This window comes from Nannospalax galili, unplaced genomic scaffold (genome assembly GCF_000622305.1).
Source record: "Nannospalax galili isolate Female #2095 unplaced genomic scaffold, S.galili_v1.0 scaffold82, whole genome shotgun sequence".
NCBI classification, from domain to species: Eukaryota; Metazoa; Chordata; class Mammalia; order Rodentia; family Spalacidae; genus Nannospalax; species Nannospalax galili.
Genome location: NW_008348862.1, coordinates 664,714 through 688,348, shown reverse-complemented (window position 1 = coordinate 688,348; position 23,635 = coordinate 664,714). Strand labels below are relative to the sequence as shown.

The 23,635-nt window shown below is 42.1% G+C and overlaps 1 protein-coding gene and 1 long non-coding RNA gene across 2 annotated transcripts in view; both read right to left on the bottom strand.

Moving 5' to 3' along the window:
- Positions 1 to 23,635, bottom strand: part of Cd109 (CD109 molecule) — a gene marked incomplete at its 3' end in the record, with an annotated part of 110,288 nt that overhangs the window by 44,596 nt on the left and 42,057 nt on the right. Inside the window, 2 exon segments of the mRNA XM_029569864.1 lie at positions 17 to 101; positions 1,833 to 1,872. Coding sequence (XP_029425724.1) covers positions 17 to 101; positions 1,833 to 1,872 — 125 coding nt within the window.
- LOC115072527 lies at positions 6,991 to 17,563 on the bottom strand. The gene is made up of 2 exons (XR_003851576.1): positions 17,479 to 17,563; positions 6,991 to 9,474 (listed from the first exon to the last, which is right to left on the bottom strand). It is a non-coding gene; the product is annotated as an uncharacterized LOC115072527 (long non-coding RNA).

Sequence of the window (23,635 nt, the reverse complement as noted above, 5' to 3'; positions counted from 1 at the left end):
AAAAAAAGAAACTTACTTTGCCGTGACAGTACCATTTAAGTGCTTCGAATTCAAAGAACAATATAATGGTGTCTGTAAAGCAACTTCAAACTTTGGTAATACTGGAAAAGAAAAGCAATCTTTTTAAAAAATCTATTTTATTGTCATCTTCAGTTAAACAAAACAAAAATGGAATTGTTCCAACTAGTTGATAATTGGAATTACTTGAACTTAGATTCATTAGGATCCAAACCCATATTAACAGAAATTGAAAAGCCCTTTATTTAACTCAAAATTAGAGATCCTTACATAGGTCAACTACATAATCATAAAATGTTTTATTTATAAGTACTACTTAAAATAAAGCACTCCATCAGAGTAAAATCATTTGTGGTTTTGGTTTTGGTCTATTCACTTTTTTATAATGTCACTGATGAAAGAAACAGATCAGTCCATTAAGGTGCTTCACCATTCTGCTGACATAAGACAAACAGCAAAAAGGCCAATAAGCCAGCAGTAAGAGCAGACCTGCGGGGCTTAAAGCCCTCTGAACATGCCAAGAAACTGCTAGACTCTAGACCAGTCTAGGACAGGAGGCTCAAAAAAGTCACATGGGGCAACTAGGACCCCTCCTCCAAGGAAATCCAAATGTCTTCTCTTCAAAGGCCGCAGGCTTTCCACCCATTCCCCCACAACTGTGCCTCATTCAAGGCCACATAACCACTCAGCACTGGGGTGTAATATGAAAAAAATTTAGAAAAGGGTTGGGCCTCTCTGATTCCTTCTAGATCAGCACTGCCCAGAAAAAAGAAAATATGAGCCACATCGTTTTTCATTTTCAGAGGCCAGTTTTTAAAAATAAACAGAAGCTGCATGTGGTGGCACACATCTTTAGTCCCAGCACTCAAGAGGCAGGTGGAACTCTGTGAGCTCGAGGCCAACCTGATCTACAACAGTGAGTTCCAGGCCAGCTGGGACTACAGGGAGACATTGTCTTACAAACAAACAAACAAAAATTCACATTGACTAAAATTAGTGTTCCTTGTTCTTATTAGTTTGCAATATTGTCCTTAACTCCATATGTCTAAAATCTTATTGTTTTAATATGCAACCAAAATTTAAAACTTATTATTAATGAACTTGCTTTTTTCTTGCACTGAGTCTTAGAAATCTGCTGTGAATGTTACATTTATTGCACATCTCTACTGGGACCAGATACATTTCAAGTGCTGCACAGCCATACATGATAAATGGCTCTGTACAACACACATAGGTCCAGATTAGGGGTCAAAACACTATGGCCAGAATGAGCTAAGAGTAGTTTTGGTTTGGTTTGGTTTGGTTTTTAGTCTTTTTTGAGACAGGGTCTCCCTGTAGCCCCAGCTGTCCTGGAACTCACTATGTAGACCAGGCTGGCCTTGAACTCACAGAGATCCACCTGCCTCTGCCTCCCAAGTGCTGGGATTAAAGGCATGTACCACCACGCCCGGCAAAAGTAGTTTTTAATTAATGTTTTTATTTATTTATTTTTAATTTATGTGTATGAAGGTTTTGACTGCACATACCCAAGTGCATCAAATGCATGCAATGCCCACAGGGGCCAGAAGAGGGCATCTAAACTCCCCAGAAATGGAGTTTAGCTAGTTAGCAGCCATGTGTGCAATGGGTACCGAACCCAGGTCCTCTGAAAGAGAGGCCAGTGCTCTTAACCACTGAGCCATCTCTCCAGTCTGAGATTCTTGTTTTAACAAGCATACGCATCTCTTGAAAATTTCTCAACTCTGTAGAAAACAAAAAATGTGGTTTGTTGTTTTTTTTTTTTTTTCCTTCAGAATAAATTGAAGAACTCTTACCATATTCTGAGACCTGAAATGATTGATAATACTGCTGATCCTATTGGGGATAAGGAAAAGACAAAAGTACAGGTTAGTTCATTGTTTTGTCCTCTTACCACACAAAGAGACTTAGAAAACTCATTTTAAATTACATTTACAATGGTTTAATGAACAAAATTTATTTTAATCATACATATTTGTTTTTAATCAATTAAAAGTGAGATGTTGTTTTTCTTCCCAGCTTGCTAACATAAAAAGATGACCTATCTCACTGCAAGACATTTAAACAAATTATTTAATCTGATCTACATCATTTGCAAAACAAAAATGAGAGTTCGTAAATTTATGAATCCAGGATAGCCTACACCAAGCTAACAGAAAAATGACTTCAAGTTTTTAACTATACTTCAAAAAAGACAATGGAAAAAGAAAATTATTCATAATTGAATTTTTTACAAGTAATAAAAAATACGAAAACATCATGAACCAAGCTCGTCTACCTGTCTAATTTCTTGAGTAGTTTTCTACTGTAGCACTTAAATCAATACATCCTACACTACCTTTATCTCTGTGTCATCTTCAGCTAAGACATTCAGACTCAAATTCACTTGCTGAACGTGTCTACTGGGATGACCTACCAAGGGTTCTGGATTTGTTTATCTGGACCGAGTCTCGTCCTAGCAGCCTTTCTTGATGAGACCTCCCCATGTTATTCAGAGTACTCCTTCTCTCCCCTAATATCCTGCGCCCCGTACTTAATCTTTCTATTTAACATAATATATCATAGTCATCTGCTTTGCAACCATCTCCTATAAGAAACTGTGAAATCAGTAGGGGCAGAGCACCTAGTTCAGCAGGCTGTTGGTATCTGTTGAATAAATGTACAAATGAATGAATGAGTTGACTCTTGTTCGCAGGCCGGTTCTTAAGGTGCTCAAGAGATGAGCCTCAATTATCAGACAGTATCTCCTGTAAGATATTAAAATGACCTTCTCCTAAAAAATGTCCGGCTATCTTGAAGAGGCAAACAACGGAAAAGAAAACTGGAGGAGACGAGGAAAGGAAAGTGCTTCCTTTTCTTCACTATTGCATCAATAATGAATCAAAAAATGGTTTTGTAATTGAGACCAACAGCACGCAGCTTGTCTTCTCAGGGTGTTAACAAGAGACTAAATGGAAATCAAGAAATAAATTATTTTACTGCCCAAAGAATCTGAGAAGCAGAAATGAATTTTGCAACATATTGTCTATTGGGTACTCTGGAGGCTATATGAATTTTCCACGGAGTTTAGTTCATTCTTTTTTTTTTTTGAGTTTTCAGAGTTTAGTTATTTTTGCATGACATATTTACAAAATATATAATCAGAAATGGTTGAAGAGAGCCAGGCAGAGTGTCAAACACCTGTAATCTCCCCACTGGAGGCTGAGGCAGGAGGATCACAAGTTTGAGGCAGGCCAGTCTGGGTTACATAGTAAGACCCTGTAACAAGAGGGAAAATGGTAGAAAATACTGAAATATTTAAAATGAATAGCAATTTCAATAGTTAACAGCAATCTGTGCCATAAATAACCACCAAACAATGCTTATGTTACTTTCATTGGTCCGGAATAGAGACCCACATTTTTTTTTTTTTCTGCAAAGGGTCAGATGTTAAACATTTTAAGTTGTGTTAGTCAGATGTTCTCTGTCCCAACTACTCAACACTGTCAATAATAAAAGGGCAGCTGAAGATAACAGGTTTGAAAGTGAATGTTATTATGTTCTAGCAAGACTGTATGATGCCTCTCCCTTGAAGAGTCCACACCACACTGGGTCTGACTTTCTTCTGAGTGTTCCATTTCTCCTAATCCTCATGCTTAAGCCTATATTAAATATCTTTAATAAAATATTCAATATCAAGGCTGAAGAGATCACTTAGCAGTTAAAAGCACCGGCTGCTCTTCCAGAGACCCAGATTCAGGTCTCAGCACCACACAGCAACTAACGACCACCAGTAACTCGAGTTCCAAGGGATCCAACACCCTCTTCTGGCCTCTGCAGACACTGCACAACATACACACATTTACACACATGCAGGCAATACACTCACATAAAAATAAATTTTAAAAAAATGTTAAACAAAATAAAAATTTAAAAATAAAATAAAACTTTATTTACAAAATAGTTTTTATGCTGAATTTAGACTTCAAGTCAGAGTTTTCTGAGTCTTACTCTAAAGAAGGAATTCAACATGGTGGCACATACCTTTAATTCCTGTACTCCAGAGGCAGAAGCAGATGGATCTCTGTGAGATCGAGGCTAACCTGATCTACATAGTGAGTTCCAGGCCAGCTAGGACTACAGGGAGACCCTGTCTCAAAAAGACCAAAAAATAAAAGGGTTTCAATTATTTAATTCATTTCCAAATTATTCTATGTTAAGTTCTAGTTGAACTAAGCTAAACTTGACCAGGCTAACAACAATGGAGAAAAATTTAGCAATTAATTAAAACTTCATCTTTTGTGGGAAATATGTTTGACTAAATAATTTCCATTAAACTCAAAAGAATTTAATCAGCTTCAAAATGAGTTCTTATGTTAATTCTAACTAATCAAATATGGCCATACTCATTTGCCAGAAACTAGGGGGAAAGGCTTGTCTGCAGGCTTAAACACTTGAGTCTTCTAATCTCTTTCCCTGGTGGTCATTGTTTCAAGGTAAACATGTCCCATAGAAAGCACAGATGTTCATTCACTGCATTATAAGTAAGATTGCCTTGATTGGATTTTCTAAATGTCTAAGGCAAAAACAGAGAAGATCCAGGAGATATTTTCAGCAATTATTCTAGTCTCTCTGAACTCTTCTGCCCTGCATTGTGAGGGCATATGCTGTGGAAACCAGACAGATGGAGAGACCATCTACTGACCTTCTAAGAAGTACATTATAACTGCGCATAAATCAGGAACAGTAAATTGGCGAAGCCTCTGTCTGTTACAGAATTTCCCTTCTCTAACCATGAAGCCCTCCAAGTCTCTGTGTGTGTGTGTGGTGTGTGTGTGTGTGTGATGCGTGCATGTGTGTACATGTGCGTGTAGCCAACACTGGGTGTCTTTGTCGCTCTCCACCTTATTTTCTGAGACTTGTTCTCTCACTGAACTTGGAGCTCACCAGTTGGTTAGACCAGTTGGCCAGCAAATCCCCAAGATCCATTTGTCTTACCCCCCCAGTTCTGAGGTTACAGGTGTACACCATCACCCCTGGCTTTTTACATGGGTGCTAGGGATTCAAACTCAGGCCCTTATACTTATGAAACAAGCACTTTAACCACTGAGCAACCTCCACAGGCCCAAAGCCCTTCAACTCTTAAATAAGTTTTTCCTTTGTTTCTTTTTTAAGACGGGGCCTCACTGTAGCTCCGTCTGGCTTAAAGGTCACAGAGATCTACCTGCCTCTGCCTCCCAAGCATTACAACTAAAGGCTTGTACCACAACACTCAGATGGAAGTTTCTATTTTTAACAAATTTGAGAGGATATATCACACTACATCACCATTAAAAATATTAAAAACATCAGGATACTATGCTAAGAGAGACAGCCAATCAGTAGTCGAACCCAGCTAAAAAGCCCACTAAACATAACAATGACCAGTGCAGTGAATTATCTTGATTGGTGCAGTAGTGGCACTTTCATCTTGGGGGTAATTGACAGCTACCTAATTGAACTTAAGGCCCACTTAATGGGAGGGAACTCATGTGTGGTACGGTAAACATAGCCAAACACACATGACCCGAGTGGTCATAGATTCTAAAGAAAAACTTACATTTGTCACATCCCTAGACAAATGTAATTTTACTATATGTATGGATCCTTATATTTACAGACACATATGCCTCTCACAACTTATCAAAGAAGCTTCTTTTTGCAACAGATGGAGAACATAACAGAGTTCCACAACTGGTCAAACACAGAGAATATGCGTCTGTGAGATGCCTAGTCCCAAGTGACACAGCTACAATGCATCCTCTACACCTAAGGCTCAGGGAACACAGCAGACAGATCAGGGGACAGAGAGAGTATTAATGCATCTCTTAACTCTCACCAGTGAAGTTTCCTCATGTAGCAGAGGGTGATTAACACAAAAAGCCGCAACAAGCCAAAATGTAGAGACTAAGAGGCTGCAGAGTGCATGTTCCCTGGACAGGACTCCTATATTAAGCCTCTGCCACCCAGGGCTCAGGGACCATTGCAGAAGAGGGGGCAGAAAGATTGTAATAGCCAGAGGTGGTAGATGACCACAAGGAAACAGTTTTCCAGGTTTCTGGGAACTTCCTCATTGAACTTACAGTAATGGTGACAGCATGCAAAAGACCCACGCAAACTCAAAACAGCAAAAACCCAGCCTAGAACTAGGTAAATGGGCAAGAAGCCCCAACCTTAGATGAGGGACTATTAGCAACTGATCACTGCTGGGTGAGGGAGAGTTGGTCTTCTTTAGGGGAGTGATGTTAGGTAGGTTGGCCAGACTCCAGCGGATGGTCTACACTGAGGACATTTAGGGACACAAACTTGATGTGATCAATAGGCCTTAATGTTAAATACATGACAGAATGCATGAAATCTGTCAGGGGACTATAGGGAGGATGCAGATAGGGGAGGGGTTCTAAATATAATCAAGATATATTGCATGAAACACACAAAAATTCAATAAAAGTTTTTAAATATATTTTTAATTTATTTTTATTTTATGTAAGTGTTTTGCTGCACGTATAAGTACACCCTTGTCCTGCAATGCCCACAGATGCCAGAAGAGGGCACTGGATCCCCTGGAACTGAAGTCACAGGTGGTGACTGAACCCAGGTCCTCTGAGAGAGCAGCCAGTGCTCTTAACCACCGAACCATCTTTCCAGCCCCTAAAAAAATTTTTGAGGGGTCGGGGCTGGAGAGATGGCTCAGCAGATAAGAACACTGGTTGTTCTTGCAGAAGACCCAGGTTTGAATCCCAGCACCCACACGGCAGCTAACAATTGTCTGTAACTCCAGTCCCAGGGGATCTGACAGCCTCTTCTGACCTCCGCGGGCATTTCATGACACTGGTGCACTTACCTACATGCAGGATGCAGGAAATACATGCATACACATAAAATTTTTTTTTTAAAGTAAAATAAAATAAACTTTTTTTGTCTTTTTGAGATAGGGTCTCCCTGTGGTCCCAGGTAGCTTGTAATTTGCTAGGCAGACCAAGTTGGCCTTGAATTCACAGAGATCCACCTGCCTCTGCCTCCTGAGTGCTGGGATTAAGGGTGTGTGCCACCAGGACCAGTGCTAAAAATATTTTTATACATAGGTAAATTTCCTCCAACTCATGCTTCTAAAGTAAAAAGAAATTTTTAGGAACAGAACTAAGGTGTTACATTGATTATTTGTGTATTTATTTTCACACACGACTATTTCAATTTCCTAAGTTTGTCTTAACATTGCCCGCCATGTCTGCATTTTCATTTACAGTTAGTTGGTGTGTGTGTGTGTGTGTGTGTGTGTGTGTGTGTGTGTGTGTGTATACACCTGCACATGTGCAGGAATAGAGGACACCTGCCAGAGTTGGTTCTCAGATAAGATCTGGCACAGTCAAAGAGAGGTACGGCTGTGGATAAAGTTGATTCCTTCCACCATGTGGCTCCCAGGGATCAAACTCAGGTAGTTAGGATTGGCAGGAAGAGCTGTCACCCACTGAGTCATCATCCCTGGATTCACTTTTCATTTAACGATTAAGAACAATGCACTGGATTTTTCAAGTCTGAACAAGGGATGTTAAAGTAGAATACGCATCTGCCCCAAGACAGTGGATGCCAATGACACCCACATTCCCAAGTCAGGCACAAGACTTCCATGTGACTTGGAAAGATTTCAACAGCTCTTAACCCCTCCCCTATGTGGAGGACATAAAAGGATCAACATGAAAATAAAGACAATTTTAGGAGAACGGTTCCAATGAGCTGGGAGTGGCACATATCCCACTCCCAACTCAGAGTTACTCCCCGCTTCAAGCCTAGGGAAGGTACTTCACTCCAACAATCCAGGGAGCTAGATGTGTGTCCCTGGGAGCATCCTCAAACTGTCAGTGAGTAGGCTCTTGGAACATTTGAAAAACTAAAGAGAGAATACTGGCACTGACGGACTGTGAGGAACAGCAGAGCTAAGAGTATATGCTGGGCTTGGTCTGCACCAATTAGACTGAAAAGATGGTGTGATAATTTGAATGAGGTGTTCCCTATGGGCTCAAGTATTTGAACACCTGGTCAGTTGGTGGTGCTGTTTGCAGAGGTTCAGGGGGGGACCTTGCTAGAGGACGCACGTCAGTTGGAGCAGGCATTGAGAGTTCAGAGTCAGGGCGCATCTCCAGTGTTTGTCTCGCCCCTGTGCCTGCTTGAAGATGTGATTGCTCAGCCTTCTGCTCCAGCTGCCTCCTGCCATGCCTCCTCTACCTGATGGACTCTTATTCTCTGCAAATGGAAGCCAAATAAACTTTCTTCTCTAAATGGTCTCAGTCATGGTGTTAGGTTTTTTTTAATATTTATTATTTTTATTTTTTATGTGTGTGTTATGCCTGCATGTAGTGCCCACGGAGGACAGAAGAGGCTGTTGTTAGCTGCCATGTGGGTGCTGGGATTCGAACCCGGGTCTTCTGCAAGAACAGTCAGTGTTCTTAACTGCTGAGCCATCTCTCCAGCCCTGGTCGCCGTGTTTTATCATAGCAACTAATGTGGAAGGCATGAGCATTGCCCTCAGCTACATTTAGAAACAATGAGTCATCACAAGACTGTTTTCTCTCCAGATCAAAACAGCGTCAGGCGGGAAGGGACCAAGAGGCAAAGAAGAGGCAAAGTAGGTGCCTACTCTGGATGTGCAGGAACTGAAAGTGTAAGAGGGGCCGGTCAGTGGGAATAGTCAAAAGCATCCAAGACTCTTCAAACAAAACATCTCCCAGAAAACAATGGCAAGAGTGTGCCAAGGAATCCACAAATGAGTTCCGAGAAGGAAAGGTCCTGGTGGTCCTGGCTCAGGCCTGCAAGCCCATCTTCTCCAGAAGCCACCACACCTGGCTCAAGTAAGAATTTTTTTAACCCTTCTTTTCTCTTTCCTTCATCCAATTCAACCTGGACAAATCATAGGTGGTCAGATACCGAACATCCTCACAGTTCAGCATGCAGACTTCCATTTTTCTCTTCAACAACCCTGCCCACAAGCCTTCCACTCCAGCGTGGCCTGCTCCTGACTCTCCAGGCTCAGAGCCTTATGGCACCGCCATCTCCTTTGTTCCCCATCAGAGGCCTAAGGTCACTTCCAGTCCATCTACTTACAACATGGGTTTGTAGAGCTGCCAAGAGCCTTAAACTTTCCCTGGTTCAAGTCCTTTATTTTATGGCGGAGAAAACCGAAATCCAGAGTTGAACTGTCTTGCTATAGTTCCCCCGCTGAGTCACCAGGACCCAGGTCTGTAATTTCCAATCCAGTGCTCTGCATTTGCAACATGAGGCCTAGGACCTGGGGTCTCTTCTGACTCCTAATTCAGGGCCCTCTGCATTTGCTACATGAGGTCCGCCCCTTATTGTAAGCTCCTGGAAGGTAAGGGCTGTGTCTTCCCACCTTCACAGTCTCACTGACTGGTGCTCCTTTGGGCCCTGCACACAAGAGAAAAGTTCCATGTTTTCAGCATTATTTAGATCCTTACTAGTCTGGCTGTTTAGACTTATTATCTACATAACATTAGGTAATCTTTTCTTCCCTTACTTTTTACCATGAAATTGGCAAAGATCTTAATTTTTTTTTACAACCAAGAGGAATGGCAAGAGCTTGTAATATTTAGAGATACTGAGTTCAATACTGTAGAACTGTAGTAATTCAATTGTGAAACTAAAAATGTGCACCCACTTGTGAAAGAGATGTACTCTTGCTCTGGAGTGTGTTACTGAATACGTTAAATCTGTAGTAAAATGCTTCTTCTAATCATGTAGTTATTAAAAATTAAAAAAATTACTTCATGTTAAATAGTAGAGGTGATAAACATTACCAGTGAAATCTATCTAATCACATCATCCTATAAAAATGTCACTATATGTATATTGACTCATTTTAGAGGAATGGCAGAGTTAATAAATAAGATTTTCCAAGTGACTGAAGATGTTTGTTAATGTTTACATTGTCCTGTCCTGTCCTGTCCTGTTTAGAGCCCAAACATCTGTAAGCTAAACTGCAGTTATAACTTGTTTCTCCAGGGGTTTTGACCAAATTCAACAGCTACAGTGAGCTTAACAATAGAGATGCCCAGTTACTACCCCAGAGTCACTGAATCAGAATCACCAAGGCTGGAGTGCAAACACATTCATCCATCTACTCCTTCAACAGTATGTGTAAGGGCCAGGCACCGTGGTAGACGTGGGATATGCCTTCCCTGCAAGGAGGTGCTGGGCTAGCAGAGAGTAAGATGTTTATAAATATACTCATGTATGATTACACAAACTATGGAAAAGGTTATGGCTTAGATTTATAGAGAATTAATAAACCCAGAGATAAGGTGGGAAAAGCAGAATCTGATCAGGTAAGGCCTTCTGTAGGCAAATGGTAAAACATGAATTTTATTCTGAGAACAATGACGTGTTTACACAGTTTTAAGCTGAGGAAAACATGACCCAACTACTGTTTAGATTACATTTACTGCTGTATAGAGAATGGGTTTCAAAGAGGAAAAAAGCAAATTTAGAGAGGATGATCAAGACATACTGAAAATACCTCGGCAAATATGACAGCAGCTTAGACAAAGGAGGAAGGTGGGAATAAAGAGGAAGAGGTGGATCTGAAACACACGGAGCATGAAGGCCGTGGAAGCTGGTGCAGGCTGGATAGAGCAGCAAGTCCAGGAGAAGTCCAGCGTTACTGCTGGCACAGCCGGCTGGAAGGTGGAATAATTCTGGAAGGTGGGAAATGCTGGAGCAGGCCAAGCGCGGTCGAGGAAGATCATATGGATGATATATGTCCAGAACTCAGAGGCCTGGGTTCTCTCAGGCAAATGTGAGCGCTATTGGCATTAGATGGGAACGGAGACCATGTCTGCGGGTAGACTCAGCAAGGACAGAAAATGAAAGGACTGTAAAAGCAAACCTTGAAACACTCCAATAGCACGTGAGAAAAACAGAACTCAAAAGCCAAAACTGGAGCGACTGGGGAAATGACAGGAGAGATTAGACAGCTGTTCTTCGGTTTGGAAAACTGACCAGAAAGGGGAGGTGAGGTCACTGGAGGGAGAAAACACAAAGTTCTGTTTATCTTTTGAATGTAGTCTCTCCTCTTAATATGAAAGAGTGCAGTCAGCTTATTAGGTTTTGTAGAAAGGTCCAGGTGAGAAAGGGATCCAGACTGATAATCCAGAAAAAAATCAGAGGTTAGGGATGTTGTGAGTTTTGTGAGAGGGAAGAAAAACAAAGAACAGAAAATTGTGTGAGGAGAAGAAAGGGGAAGCCAAGCACAGGTAAAGACTGGATGCTTCTTGGACTTAGCCATCAAGAATGGTGACTCAAGCCATATGTGGTAGGCACACCTTTAATCCCAGCACTTGGGAGGGCAGTGGCAAACCAATCTCTGTGAGATTGAGGCCAGCCTGGTCTTTGTAGCAAGCTCCAGGCCAGCTGGGGCTACAGGGAGACCCTGTGTCAACAAAAAAAACTAATGGTGACTTTAGCAGGGAGTGGTGAGCACACCTTTAATCCCAGCACTCAGGGGCTCTCACTCTTTCACTTCATGGCTATCCTGGTCTACACAGGGGGTTCCATGCCAGCCAGGGCTAGACAGTGAAACCCTGCCCCTAAAAACCAAAAAAGAAAAAAAAAAAAACCCACAACAAACAAATATCACCCATGTAACTCTGTTCTACTGAAAAGTGCAAGGATTTAAGTTTTTTGTTTTTCATTATTAGAGTGTGTGTGTGTGTGTGTGTGTGTGTGAGAGAGAGAGAGAGAGAGAGAGAGAGAGAGAGAGATGTGTGTGATATATATATTGATAGAATGTGTGAATTTCAGAAGAGCCACAAGCCTCATTAGGGAAATCCATAAACCCCTTAAAGTGTCTAACTGGCCCTAAATTGGCAGCCTGGCCTTGCTCAAGCCTGGCCATCAACTGGTCACTCCTGGGACTGAGAGCGACTGTTCGTGGAGCCCACCTGTCTCCTTCAGTGCTATAGATAACTCACCGCCTTTCTGAAAAAAAGAGACCCTCGAGGACACCAAACCTGGGCACTAATTCAACTCCCCACAAGATGCAGCTGTGTCTTATAACTTTCATATAACCCCCCGCCCCAGGTTTCTTTGTCTAGTTGTAGAAGCTTGGTTCCCGTGGACAGCCTCTACCTCTCACTGTCTCTTCTTTGAATAAAGGAAGATCAATTCCTTGCCTATTGCAGGTCTGGCTCTGGTTTCTTGTCTCCTACTCCTCTATCTTTCCTTTTATTCTCCAAAAATCTAACATATATGATGTGTGTGTGGTGTGTGTGCAACATGTGTGTGATATGTATGTGGTGTGTGTGATGTGTGTGATGTGTGTGATGTGTGTGAAGTGGGGATTATTGTGTGTAGGTCTGTGTGATGTGTGTGCATGTGTGACATCTGTGTGCATATATGTGATGTGTGTGTGATATGTGTTGCCCTCAGTGAGTGTGTATGTGTGTGTCTCTGTGTCTCTGTGTGTGTGTGCACGCACGTATGTGTGTGTGTGTGTGTGTGTGTGGTGTGTCAGGTTTTTGTCTCAAACTTTAAGACAAAGTTACCTGCCCAGCCATCTCACTGATCCCGCTTTAAGGTTTTTAGAGACATACAATAAGCTACTGTTTAGACTCCTATCTCAAGCAGCAGCTTCCCTCTATGCTACTGAAAGTTAACCATCATGTAAAATGATACACAGATATTCCACTAGCATCAAATTACTGCTTCTGACGCTGTACTACATTAATGTAAGATACAATCATTGGGCACTAAGTAATCAGTACACAAGCCTCTTCTGTACTAACTTGAAACTTTCTGTAAATCACTTCAGAAAAAGTTATATTAAGAATAAATATTGTGCCTCATGTGACCAGGTTATACAACTGGATAGGTAACAGCTAATCCCTAATAACATATTAATGGGTAGTGGTTATCTGGTAACCTATATATTAAAATATAAATTTCCTAAACTCAAATCCTCAATCGAAAGGCATGATTGTTATGGCTAAAGTCTGAGACTCCTTGGAAACAAACTACTCTGTGAGGATGTGATCTATGTGCTCCCCTCAAACTACTGAGAGGATGTGCTCTATGTGCCCCTTCAAACCATGTAATAGAGATGGAAATCTTCTCCAAGGGTGCATAAAGCAGGTCCTGATGACATTGAAATTCAAAACAATAGTGGCCACATAAAAGTAACTTAATTTTATACAGCCGAGCCTATCAGGAAGTCTAGTTCATGTTCCAAATCCTGTGGTAATACAGTGTATGCTTTACCTGGTCACATCCCTTCATTCAGTGTCTGCCTCTGTAAAATGAGGCGATAGAGCAAAGTGATCCCTATGATTTTCCCCAGAGCTAAGACCCAACAATATGTGCTAATGATTTCCTCAGAGCCTCCGTTTCAGCCAGGAGTGGTGGAATATGCCTGTGATCCCAGTACTTGAGAGGCGGAGGCAGGAGAATCAGGAGTTCAAAGCCAGCCTGGGCTACATGAGACCCTTTCTCAAAACCAAACAAAACAAAACAAGAACCACAAATCTTCCATTTCATTGATGATCATGATCATTTAAGTCTGATCCCAGAGTTTTCTAACTGCCAAGGTGTGCCTACAGAGAGGAGGTAAGGAAGAGCTCTGAAAGCAGGGCACTGCTATAGACCTGCAAGGATAAAACTCGAAATTTGCATGGAATCCAGAAATTTAAATGCACACCATCAAAGGACAACAGATCAAGTCTCAGTAGACTCGTAGGATTAGCCAGGCATTAGAAAATGAGTGCATTTTAAGTTTTATTCATAGGATAGCCAGCCCTGAACTGAAATCTTTTTTCATTTTTTTCATTTTCAAAATCAAGAAATCCAAGGCATTATCCAAGTCTTATTTTCTGCTAACAAAAGTTCATGAGACATATGATCACATATGCTCTCAAAATAAAAATATATAAATATATTTCTGCTAAGCTGCAGTGTCATGAGCATAGTGGGGTCATGTTGCATAGCTACTTTATCCAAAATGAAACTTTCTGTCCAGGAGGGAGGAGGGAGGCTCACAAAGCTCAGGAAGCTCAAGAAATTTACAAAGCTCAGGAAGGCTAATGAAACTTACAAAGCTCAGCAAGTTACAAGATTCACAGGTCACTCACTCCCCAAGGTTGTATAAGCAGTAAGCAAATGCTGGGGAGAAAGAGCCTCTGCCTGGTGGAGCTGCCTACAAATTAATCTGGTAATTCCAGGGATGCAGTTTTCCTCACCCATGAGCAGGTGGGCCTTTCCATATGCCTTTGGGTCACCCACGCTCCTGCAAGTCACCCCTCACCCAAGCTCATATAGTAACCCCTTCTTTCTTTTTCTTTCTTTTTTTTTTTTTTTTTCTTGAAACGGTTTCCTTTTAGCCCCAGCTGGCCTTGAACTCACAGAGACAGAGATCCAGCTGCCTCTGCCTCCTGAGTGCTGGAATTAAAGGTGTGTGCCACCACGCCTGGCTGTAACTCTTTTCCTCCCACAGATAAAATGAACTCTTGGAACAGGTCAGATGTTTCATTAGATAGAATAAATAAAACAGTTAATAAAATAGAGTCCCGTCTTCAAGGAAACCAGTCTAATAAGAAGGCAAGGCATGTTTCTTAAACTACATTGGTCACAGCTTGGAAAGAGAAGAAAGTTGTGGAGTGCTCTAAGAAGTTGGCATCCTAAAGTCAACTTCTCTTCCTTTCTTTCACTGCACATGGAGGGAACAGCCTAATGTCTTTACCCCTCAAAAGAACTTCTCATTGTTAGCACAGACTGGCAACAGTATTTTAGAAGCCACATCCACACTGCACAGAAGATGCCACTGCTCTGACCTGTCAGTTTGTTCTTTTACTTAACCATCACAAGCCTGGGGAGTCACCAGAGGCTACTTATGGAATGCTTCGGGGACAAGAGCTGTGTAAAAAAGGATTTGCTCATCTAAAAAGAGAAACCCAGGAGCGTGACTGAGCTGACCCGGCTGTGCCTGGGTGGCAAAAGGCCAGAAAAGATAAGAACTGTTCCCAGGTGCTATAAAAAGCAGTGAGATGGACAATCCTCACCCAACCTTTCTACAACTGCTTCAAGAGAAAGTAGATGCAGTCGTTCTAAGTAAAGAACACTTCAACACAGACTGTTTCCGGACTACATGATAATTGATGCCCCACACACTCCAAAGACTCCAAAATGCCTTCAAAGAGTCATTTCAAGCTTTGAAGCTGTTAAATTCGCTGCATTCTATGTCTTGCCCCCATCCACAGTCCTGCCTGAGGATTGAGACAAGATTGAGAAACTGCAAACAGTGGCAACTAAAGAGGCTACAAGACTTTGGAGTTTGATAGTTCCCAAGTCGGTTGTACCATCAGAAACACCAGAGAAGCTGCTGTCAAGATACAGATTTCCCCAAACTTTTTCATGTCTGGTCCCGGAGATCCAATCCAGGGCCTTGGACATGTTAGGCAAGCACTAAGCTATATATCCCCAGTCCTGATCTAATAATTCTTATTTAGAAAGTCTAAGGTGTTGCTCTACTAAGCAAGTCACCTACATGCAAAATAAATACCTTAGAGTATCACCAGGAGGAACTCAAAGAACAGGTCACATGGCCTGCCCCTGTTCCACACCTTGTTCATTATTCAACAGTGTCTCTTAATGGAATAGGAAAACAGAAATATGCCTAGCTGTGGGTATGTATCAGTACTCCTCAAAATGCCAGCCAAAAAATCAAATAGAATTCTCTAAAACAATAATTTCAAATTAAAATTCCTAGGTTCCATGTGAAAATTTGTAAATTGTGACAAGCTTGTTAGAACCTTTCAAAGAACAAGGTGTTCAGTAGCATATGGGAGTGTTAGTGTTCATCTGTTCCATGACAGAGCAATGGGTGATGCTGCAGCATCAACACATACTGTTGAAACAGCACACATTCCTCCACACATACAAACTCTGAGACCTGGACAAAGCATCTTTAACAAGCACACTGGGTCACTGATTCTGAGACACATTCATGTTTCAGGAACACTGATAGGTTCCAGCAGTTTTGGTCACTCAGGTGACCCTGGTGGTAAAGCCCAATGGCTGGGCTTCTCTGGAAGTGTGAACAGGTTCCATGTGTCGCCAAGTAAAGAGAGCACAGACTACAGGTATTAAGTGAGCAAGAATCCCTCAGTGACTTGGGTACTTCCCTGGCCTCTCAGAGGAACATAAGCACCAGGGGTCATCCAGAGACTTGAACTCGACACTGCGGGCTGCCCACCACAAAGGTGAAGGGAGAAGGCTACCGTAGGCAAGACACCCTGGTTCCCAGGAGCCTGGGGTTCCCAGGAGCCTGGTTCTCAGAGCCAAAGTTAGCCTTTCTTTTAAAGAAATTTTAAAGGTGGTAGAGATGTGGCTCAGTGGAAGAGTCTTCGCCTAGCATGTGTGAGGTCCTGGTTAATGCCTAGCACTACAAATAAAATGAAATCTTTATTTTAAAAGAACATTGAAACTGAATTCTACTAACCCAGAACACATTTTTTTTTAGTCTTTTTGACACAGGGTCTCCCATAACCCCAGTTGGCATGGAACTTGCTTTGTAGACCAGGCTAGCCTCGATCTCACAGAGATTCACCTGCCTCCACCTCCCGAGTGCTGGGATTAAAGGTGGTGCCATCACTCCCAGCTCTAGAACACAGTTTTACAGTCATAGACAAAAAAGAAACTTACAACTAGATTTATAGATCAATACAGTGGAATATTATATATTTATACATAATATTATTATTAAGAAGAAAGAAAATTTTCACATATGCTACAACCTGAATGAACCTTGAGCATATTACATCAAATAAGAAGAACCAGTTACAAAGACATACTGTATGAATCCCCTGAAGATAGCTATTGTCATGAAAGTCACAAAGTCAGACAGTAGGAAGGTGGTTTCCAGGGGCAGGATGGAGAGGACACTGGGAATTATTGTTCCTGACTATCTACAGTCACTACAAGTTTGACCTCTGCTAACCCTGTATTTCTAATGCACTGTCTTTCAGTTGTGATACTGATCTCATTCTATATTTTTTCTACAAAAAGAATGGAATTTCAAAATACTCTCCTGAAAATAATTTTCTTCTGAGTTTTATGCTGAGAATGGTCACTGTCTCAGAAACATAAAAATATACTTTATGATAGTGGACTATTTAAATAATAACTATATTTCCTCTGTTCACTGCTAAAAACCAAAGTCAGTAATAAGCAATATAAGGCCCTTCAGCTCTAAGCAGGCATCAAGCAAAGACGAGGACCAGGACAGAGCTGCTTTTCAAACATTTCTTTGACTGTACTGACCCCTGGTGGCTGTCAAGAAACTTTTCTTCTTAAGTGCTTCAAACTAATCTTTCATTAGCAATAAACATTTAATCAAAATGCTTGTCTTCAAAGGGATAAAGATACCTTCTAGAATGTGTGAAGTAGAAAACTGCATCTAGTCCAAGACATTTAAAAACGATTGGCATAAATGCAAGCACGGTGCCAGCTCCTAAGGATGGAAGGGTGAACAAGACAAAATTACTAGCCTTATAAATTACAGTCTAGGGGGCTGGAGAGATGGCTCAGCGGTTAAGAACACTGTTCTTGCAGAAGACTTGGGTGTGAATCCCAGCACCCACATGGCAGCTAACAACTGTCCATAACTCCAATCCCAGGGGATCTGACAGCCTCTTCTGACTACCGCAGGCATTGAACGACACTGGTACGCTTACCTACATGCAGGCAATACATGCATACATATAAAATAAAAATTTTTTTTTAATGTAGCCAGATGTGGTGGTGCACACCTGTAGTCCCAGCACTTGGGAGGCAGAGGCAGGAGGATCTCTGTGAGTTCAAGGCCAGCCTGGTCTACATAGCGAGTTCCAGGACAGCTGGGGCTACAGGGAGACCCTGTCTCAAAAAGACAAAAAATTAAATCAAATTAAATTAATAAATAAATTACAGTCTATTAGGAAACACTAGCTAAAAGCAACACAAACAAAACAAGAGCAATATGCCTCATGGTGTCTGAGTGATTCTGCCCTTTTGGATAGTACTCGAACGGTAGAAGCAGGTCACAGGCACAGCAGAGCCAAACAGCACTCCAGGCAGAGGCCGTACGTGGGAAAGCTCTGGGAAGAAACAGACTGAAGAGCTTAAGAAATGGAAAGGATGGAAAAGCAAGGGTGGCACTAACGAGGTGAAGAGGTGGATGAGGCACAGATCTTTTCCACTTTTTTCATTTTTATGCAACTAAATTCCTTTAGAACTCACCTTTTTTCCTCCCCAAGCAATACGAAGGTCAAGTCCACACATCACTATGTGAGGAAGCCTATCTCCCTTTCGATTTTCAATCTCACATCTTCCACAAGACTTTCTCCACCATTCTATCCCTCTCTAGCCTCTAATACTGATCTGTTCACCACTCACTGAATACACTTATCTCTTAGGGTCTGTCCTATCTCCCAGCTGAAACAGCCCTTGCTGGTCATTGTGCAGAGGTGGCTTCTGATGGACCACCTCTGATGGGAGCCTTACCCCAAGGGTAGCCCATCTGTAGGCTGCCAGTCACCAATGAAGAGGCTTGCTTGTGGGAATATGGAACTATGAATGTTTGAGCTAAGCCGATGTAATGGCCCCATTCATATTTAGGCTTTAGTGCATCATGTACAGTGAGGGGAAAATGGAGCAGACCACGAGACAGAGGCAAGAGCTAACAGCACTAGCGCTAACTCAAGCACCTACTGACCCCTCTGCCTTGTTTCTCAGTCACACTTGTTATTTATGTCACCACAACATGATCTTTGAAAGTAGAGATCACATGGTTAGCTTCCTCGTATTCACCACAGCACCACAGACCCTCAACACATACTGAGGACGGACAGGCAGACAGGTGGAGGAAGGAAGAAGGATGGAAAGGAGGAAGAGAGGGATAAATGGATAGAGTGGTGGGTGAATGGATCGGCCGATGGGTAAACAAATAAGGGTTCCTAAACAACATAAATGGGGCCGAAAGTAACATCTCAACTCCCTGAAACTCAGTTTCCTGGTCCCCTCCAGGTCTTATCATTCTTTGCATGCCTCAGTAACACAAAACCTCTCCCAAATCCTGAAACACAAAGTTCTCCATTTTCCCTGCCTCTGTGTGCAATTCAGTCCCTCTCTTCTAAGTTTCACAGATGCCTGCTCCTTCCTCCCTCTCTGGGAGTTCAAATGTCCTCTTCCTCAAGCATGTGTCACACCACAGCCTACTTTAGCTCTCCTTGCACATGTCGCTACACTTAATCCTTTTCAATCTGCCGCCCCCTTGGCCCTGCAGGCCTCTCCGTGAGCCGCATGTGCTCAGCACATGCTTTTTAAGTAACTGCATAGAAATGAACACACTTGGGTCTCTTCTGTTTATAATGCTTTTTAGGGCCTCCAAAAACAATGTGAACTACAGGAAAAATAAGTATGCTTTTAATCCTTCAGTTTAAGAAAGATCTGGGTCCATGAACACACTCATTATGTATCTGTAGGTTTACTAACATTGTTCATTTTGTTGCTCTGATATGGATAACTTGAAAATCTTAAAGCAATATTAGCAAAGAGAAAGCTGCCATTTAATCTAAACTGCACTGAAGATGGAATGGGAAGTCAAAAAGCGCTTGTTTCCTAGTTGAGTATACGTGAGAAGTCAATTTGCTGGGCTATAGTCTTCTCATCATAAAATGGACATAGTCATGCCCACATCACAGGATTGTATATGAAGGGTAAATTGCCTGTCTGGGAGCAGATGCCAAGCTTTATAAGCTTACCATATTGTAGTTATTACATGATACAAATATTTTTATTATATATTTTTTTTGAGAGAGAGAGAGAGAGAGAGAGAGAGAGAGAGACTGAGAGAGAGAGAGTCTCCCTGTATCCCCAGCTGTCCTGGAACTCACTATGTAGACAAGGCTGGCCTCAAACTCACAGGGATTCGCCTGCCTCTGCCTCCCAAGTGCTAGGATTAAAGGTGTGCGCTACCACGCCCAGCTATATATATTTATTATAATAGTGCCATGACCCATTGTTTATCCTGAGAGATCCTTGAAGGTTGGCACTTCTCACAATGTGCAACAGTGCCCCCGTGTCGCCTCTAATTTTGTATTTTTCTAACATTTAGACTCTTGTTTTCATTATTACTGTACTAGGTTATGAATCAGGAAAATGAGCAAAAGCCTCAGCTACAAATCTTACAAATATTATTTCAATATTTATGCATTACATATTCACTGTGAATATGAACCTCTTTCATAATTTTCCCTCCAGTATTCTGTAAAACCATGGCATGCATTCAGCAAACCTTCTTCTAAATTAGAAAGGATAAAGTTGGTAGCATCACATAAGCCTCTATAAAGATACTGGCTGGCCAGCCAGCAAACTAAGAGGTCACTATGACCCTAGCACTGAACTCTTGCATTTAAGTTGGTTCGAAAAACTGAGTCTCACACACTGCCCCTCAGCTGTCCTGCTTTAAGCAGGTGCTATTGCATGTGTCTCACCTGACACCTCATTTTCCACACCTTCTGCTTTTGTCATAAAGAAAAACTACATTTTACTAATCTGCATATCGTAAAATACTTTACAGTGAAATACAGATATTATATGTCAATGACCAGCTCATAGCCCATAAAAAGTTAAGCCTCATTACTTTTTAATTTCTTTTAATTACAGTAAAATGAAAGTAACATGAACAGTCATTTGTAAGTGCTGTTCAACGCTGGTAAGTATATCCACATTGACGTACAACAGATCTCCATAACTTCTTCATCTTGCAAATGGAAGCTCTACTCCATTAAACTCCATTCCCTCCTCCCAACACCTCTGGCATTCTCCAGTCTACCTTCTGTCTTGGTGATTTTTGAATATTCTAAATATTACATGTAGGTGGAATTACACAGAATTTGTCCTTTTGTGACTGACTTATCTCAGACTAATGTCAAGGTTCATTCATGTTGTATCATATGTCAGAATATCCTTCCTTTTAAAGGTAAGAGCCCTCCTTTTCTGAGGCACAAATTGATGAATAATTTATAATAATGAACTTCATTTGTAAATATATCAATTCATATCAGAAATATTGGACAAATGAGCTTATTAATTACACCAGGTACAGCTCCTTTCACCTGAGACTATCAAGGAGAACCCCAAGATGGAGATGTGACAGGCACACTGACCCATCACCTGGTCCTGTTACTTTTAACAGGTGTGGTGGTTCATGCCCTTCCCAGCATTCAGGAGGCAGGGGCAGACATAATGAGGCCCTGTCTCAAAACAAAACAGCAAAATACAAAGGGAAAGACTAAAGTTAGATATCTTAAATTTCCATGTGTTTGCCATGGCCATTTACCAATAAGACATGCTTGTTTGAATCAAAAATATCTGTGTTGTAGAGAGTATGGAAAGGGGTAACACTAAAGACCTTTGAAAAAGCCATATGTAAACCTACTACTGTAGAAGCTCTCTCCACATATTTTAAAAGTCTAAACAAAGTTACCCTATCATGGGGGTTGGAGGCAATGCCTCTCCCAGATACCACAGGCTACAAAATCAAAAGCGCTGTGCCAGGTATGGATTACCTCTTTCTGAGTTGTTGATCGGTGGGGAGAGGGTCCCATAGCCCCCCAAACAGTACATTGTGTTGCCATTGCTCCTGGTTAGCCTCCAGAACTTGATGGTAATACTATTGCTAAGGAAACCACATACTTGAGTCATAGGACATGGTCAAGCTAGTACTGACCTAGAGGCTTCATCCCTACTGACTAGCTTTCATAGTGCTGGAAGGTGCTACATGCTGCTGGGGTGGAAGATAATCAGTAGTCTTACCCAGCTGTGAACACTAAGAACTGCAATAACCAGTAGCCTGGCAAGGTGCCAGCTGGTACAATAGAGGCATAAATGTTACTGGAGTTAACTTATCATTTTCTGATTGGATTTAAGACCAGCTCCGTAAGACAGAACTCATCCCTGGTACTATTAACTGGTTCAAAAGTCTGTGGTTGGGCTGGAGAGATGTCTTAACAGTTAAGAACAAGGTGCTATACATGCTACTGGAGAAGAAAAGTAATCACCAATCTTACTCAGCTGTGAAACTAGCAAACTACAATAAGTAGTTTGGCAACTATGTCCACTTGTGCAATAGTAACATGAATGTTATGAGAGCAACCGACTGTTTTATTATTGGGTTTAAGGCCCTGGCACCAGTATCAAGGCCAAGAACCTGTGGCTAGATAAGTGATAGGCCATAGGGGAGAACCTACTACTAATATTCTACTAAATGGACATGGTATTAAAGTGACTCCTAATGACTTTCATGCTCATAGATTAGTGCATCTCTCAACCCTTATCGGAGAAACTTCCTTTTTGCAGATGAGATTACTACAAAGACCCACAACTAGCTGACATAGAGAATAAGAGGTCCTGACATTCTCAGCTCTACGTAGGATATCTATACCACGCCCTCTCCCTCAGGTTCAGGGGTCATCATGGAAGAAGTAAGAAGACTGTAAGGTGAAAAGAGGTGTAGTGGATGTCTGCAGAAAAGTATTTGCTGGCCATGGCAGGGTTGTTGCACACATGAACACACAGTGGCTGGGTTGGTACTGAGACCTGCAAAGACCGAGCCAGCTAAAACATCAGCATGGATGAGGGAAGGGCTCATGAAGTCCCACCCCAAACTGAGGAGCTATTGGCAATTGATGGATGCTGGGGAAGGTGAGTCAGTTTTCTTCAGGGATGTGGTCCCTGAGAGGCTCCCCATGCCCCAGTGGATGGCCCTGTGCTCATGCACATACAGGCTGTACTAAGTGGACTCTATGGGTTTAAAAAAAAAAAGAGCACATGAAGTTGGAAGGGAAAGAGGGGGTGGATAGGGACAAACTGAAGGGAAGGGAGTAGGGACAGATTTGATCAAAACACATTATACGCATGTCTATAATTCTCAAACTATAAAAGACTATCTGCACTACTATCCTCAGGCCTCTTGGGGGTAAGTCTATAGCGCAGCGCTCCCTCCCTAAACCCCCCAAGCCACATTCACCCTTCCATCTCCCTCGCTGTTCCCTACTCCTAGTTTGGGACCTGCGCCATCCCTAGTCTTGGGGCCCCAGACACCAGGGGAACCAATACTGCTTCCTGACCCTTCTCACCCAGACCAACTTAGTGCCTTTCTTGGGCCCCAGGGGCACGGCTTCTGGACCTGGCCCTGCACTCACCTCCATCTACTTCCCTGGTCCTGCAACACCTGGCAGTCTCTTGCTGGGGCTGAGAGCCTCTTTCTGGGGCTCCGAGGCCTACCTTTCCTCTCCCTGATCCTTTGAATCCAGTACAACCCAGCTACTCAATCCATTCCCCGGGAAATCTTGGGTCTTCTTCCCACCCCATCTGCCTTTGCATCCCTGTGTGGCGCGGCTACTGCCAGGGTCTCAGGTCAGTCCAACACCCAAGTTCCTGAGGCCAAAAGCATTCTTAGAAGATTCCAGACCTAAGGAGAAAGTCTGAAAACTTCTGATCCACATTGGAATTGGGCCACCACGGAACTCCTGAAGACAAA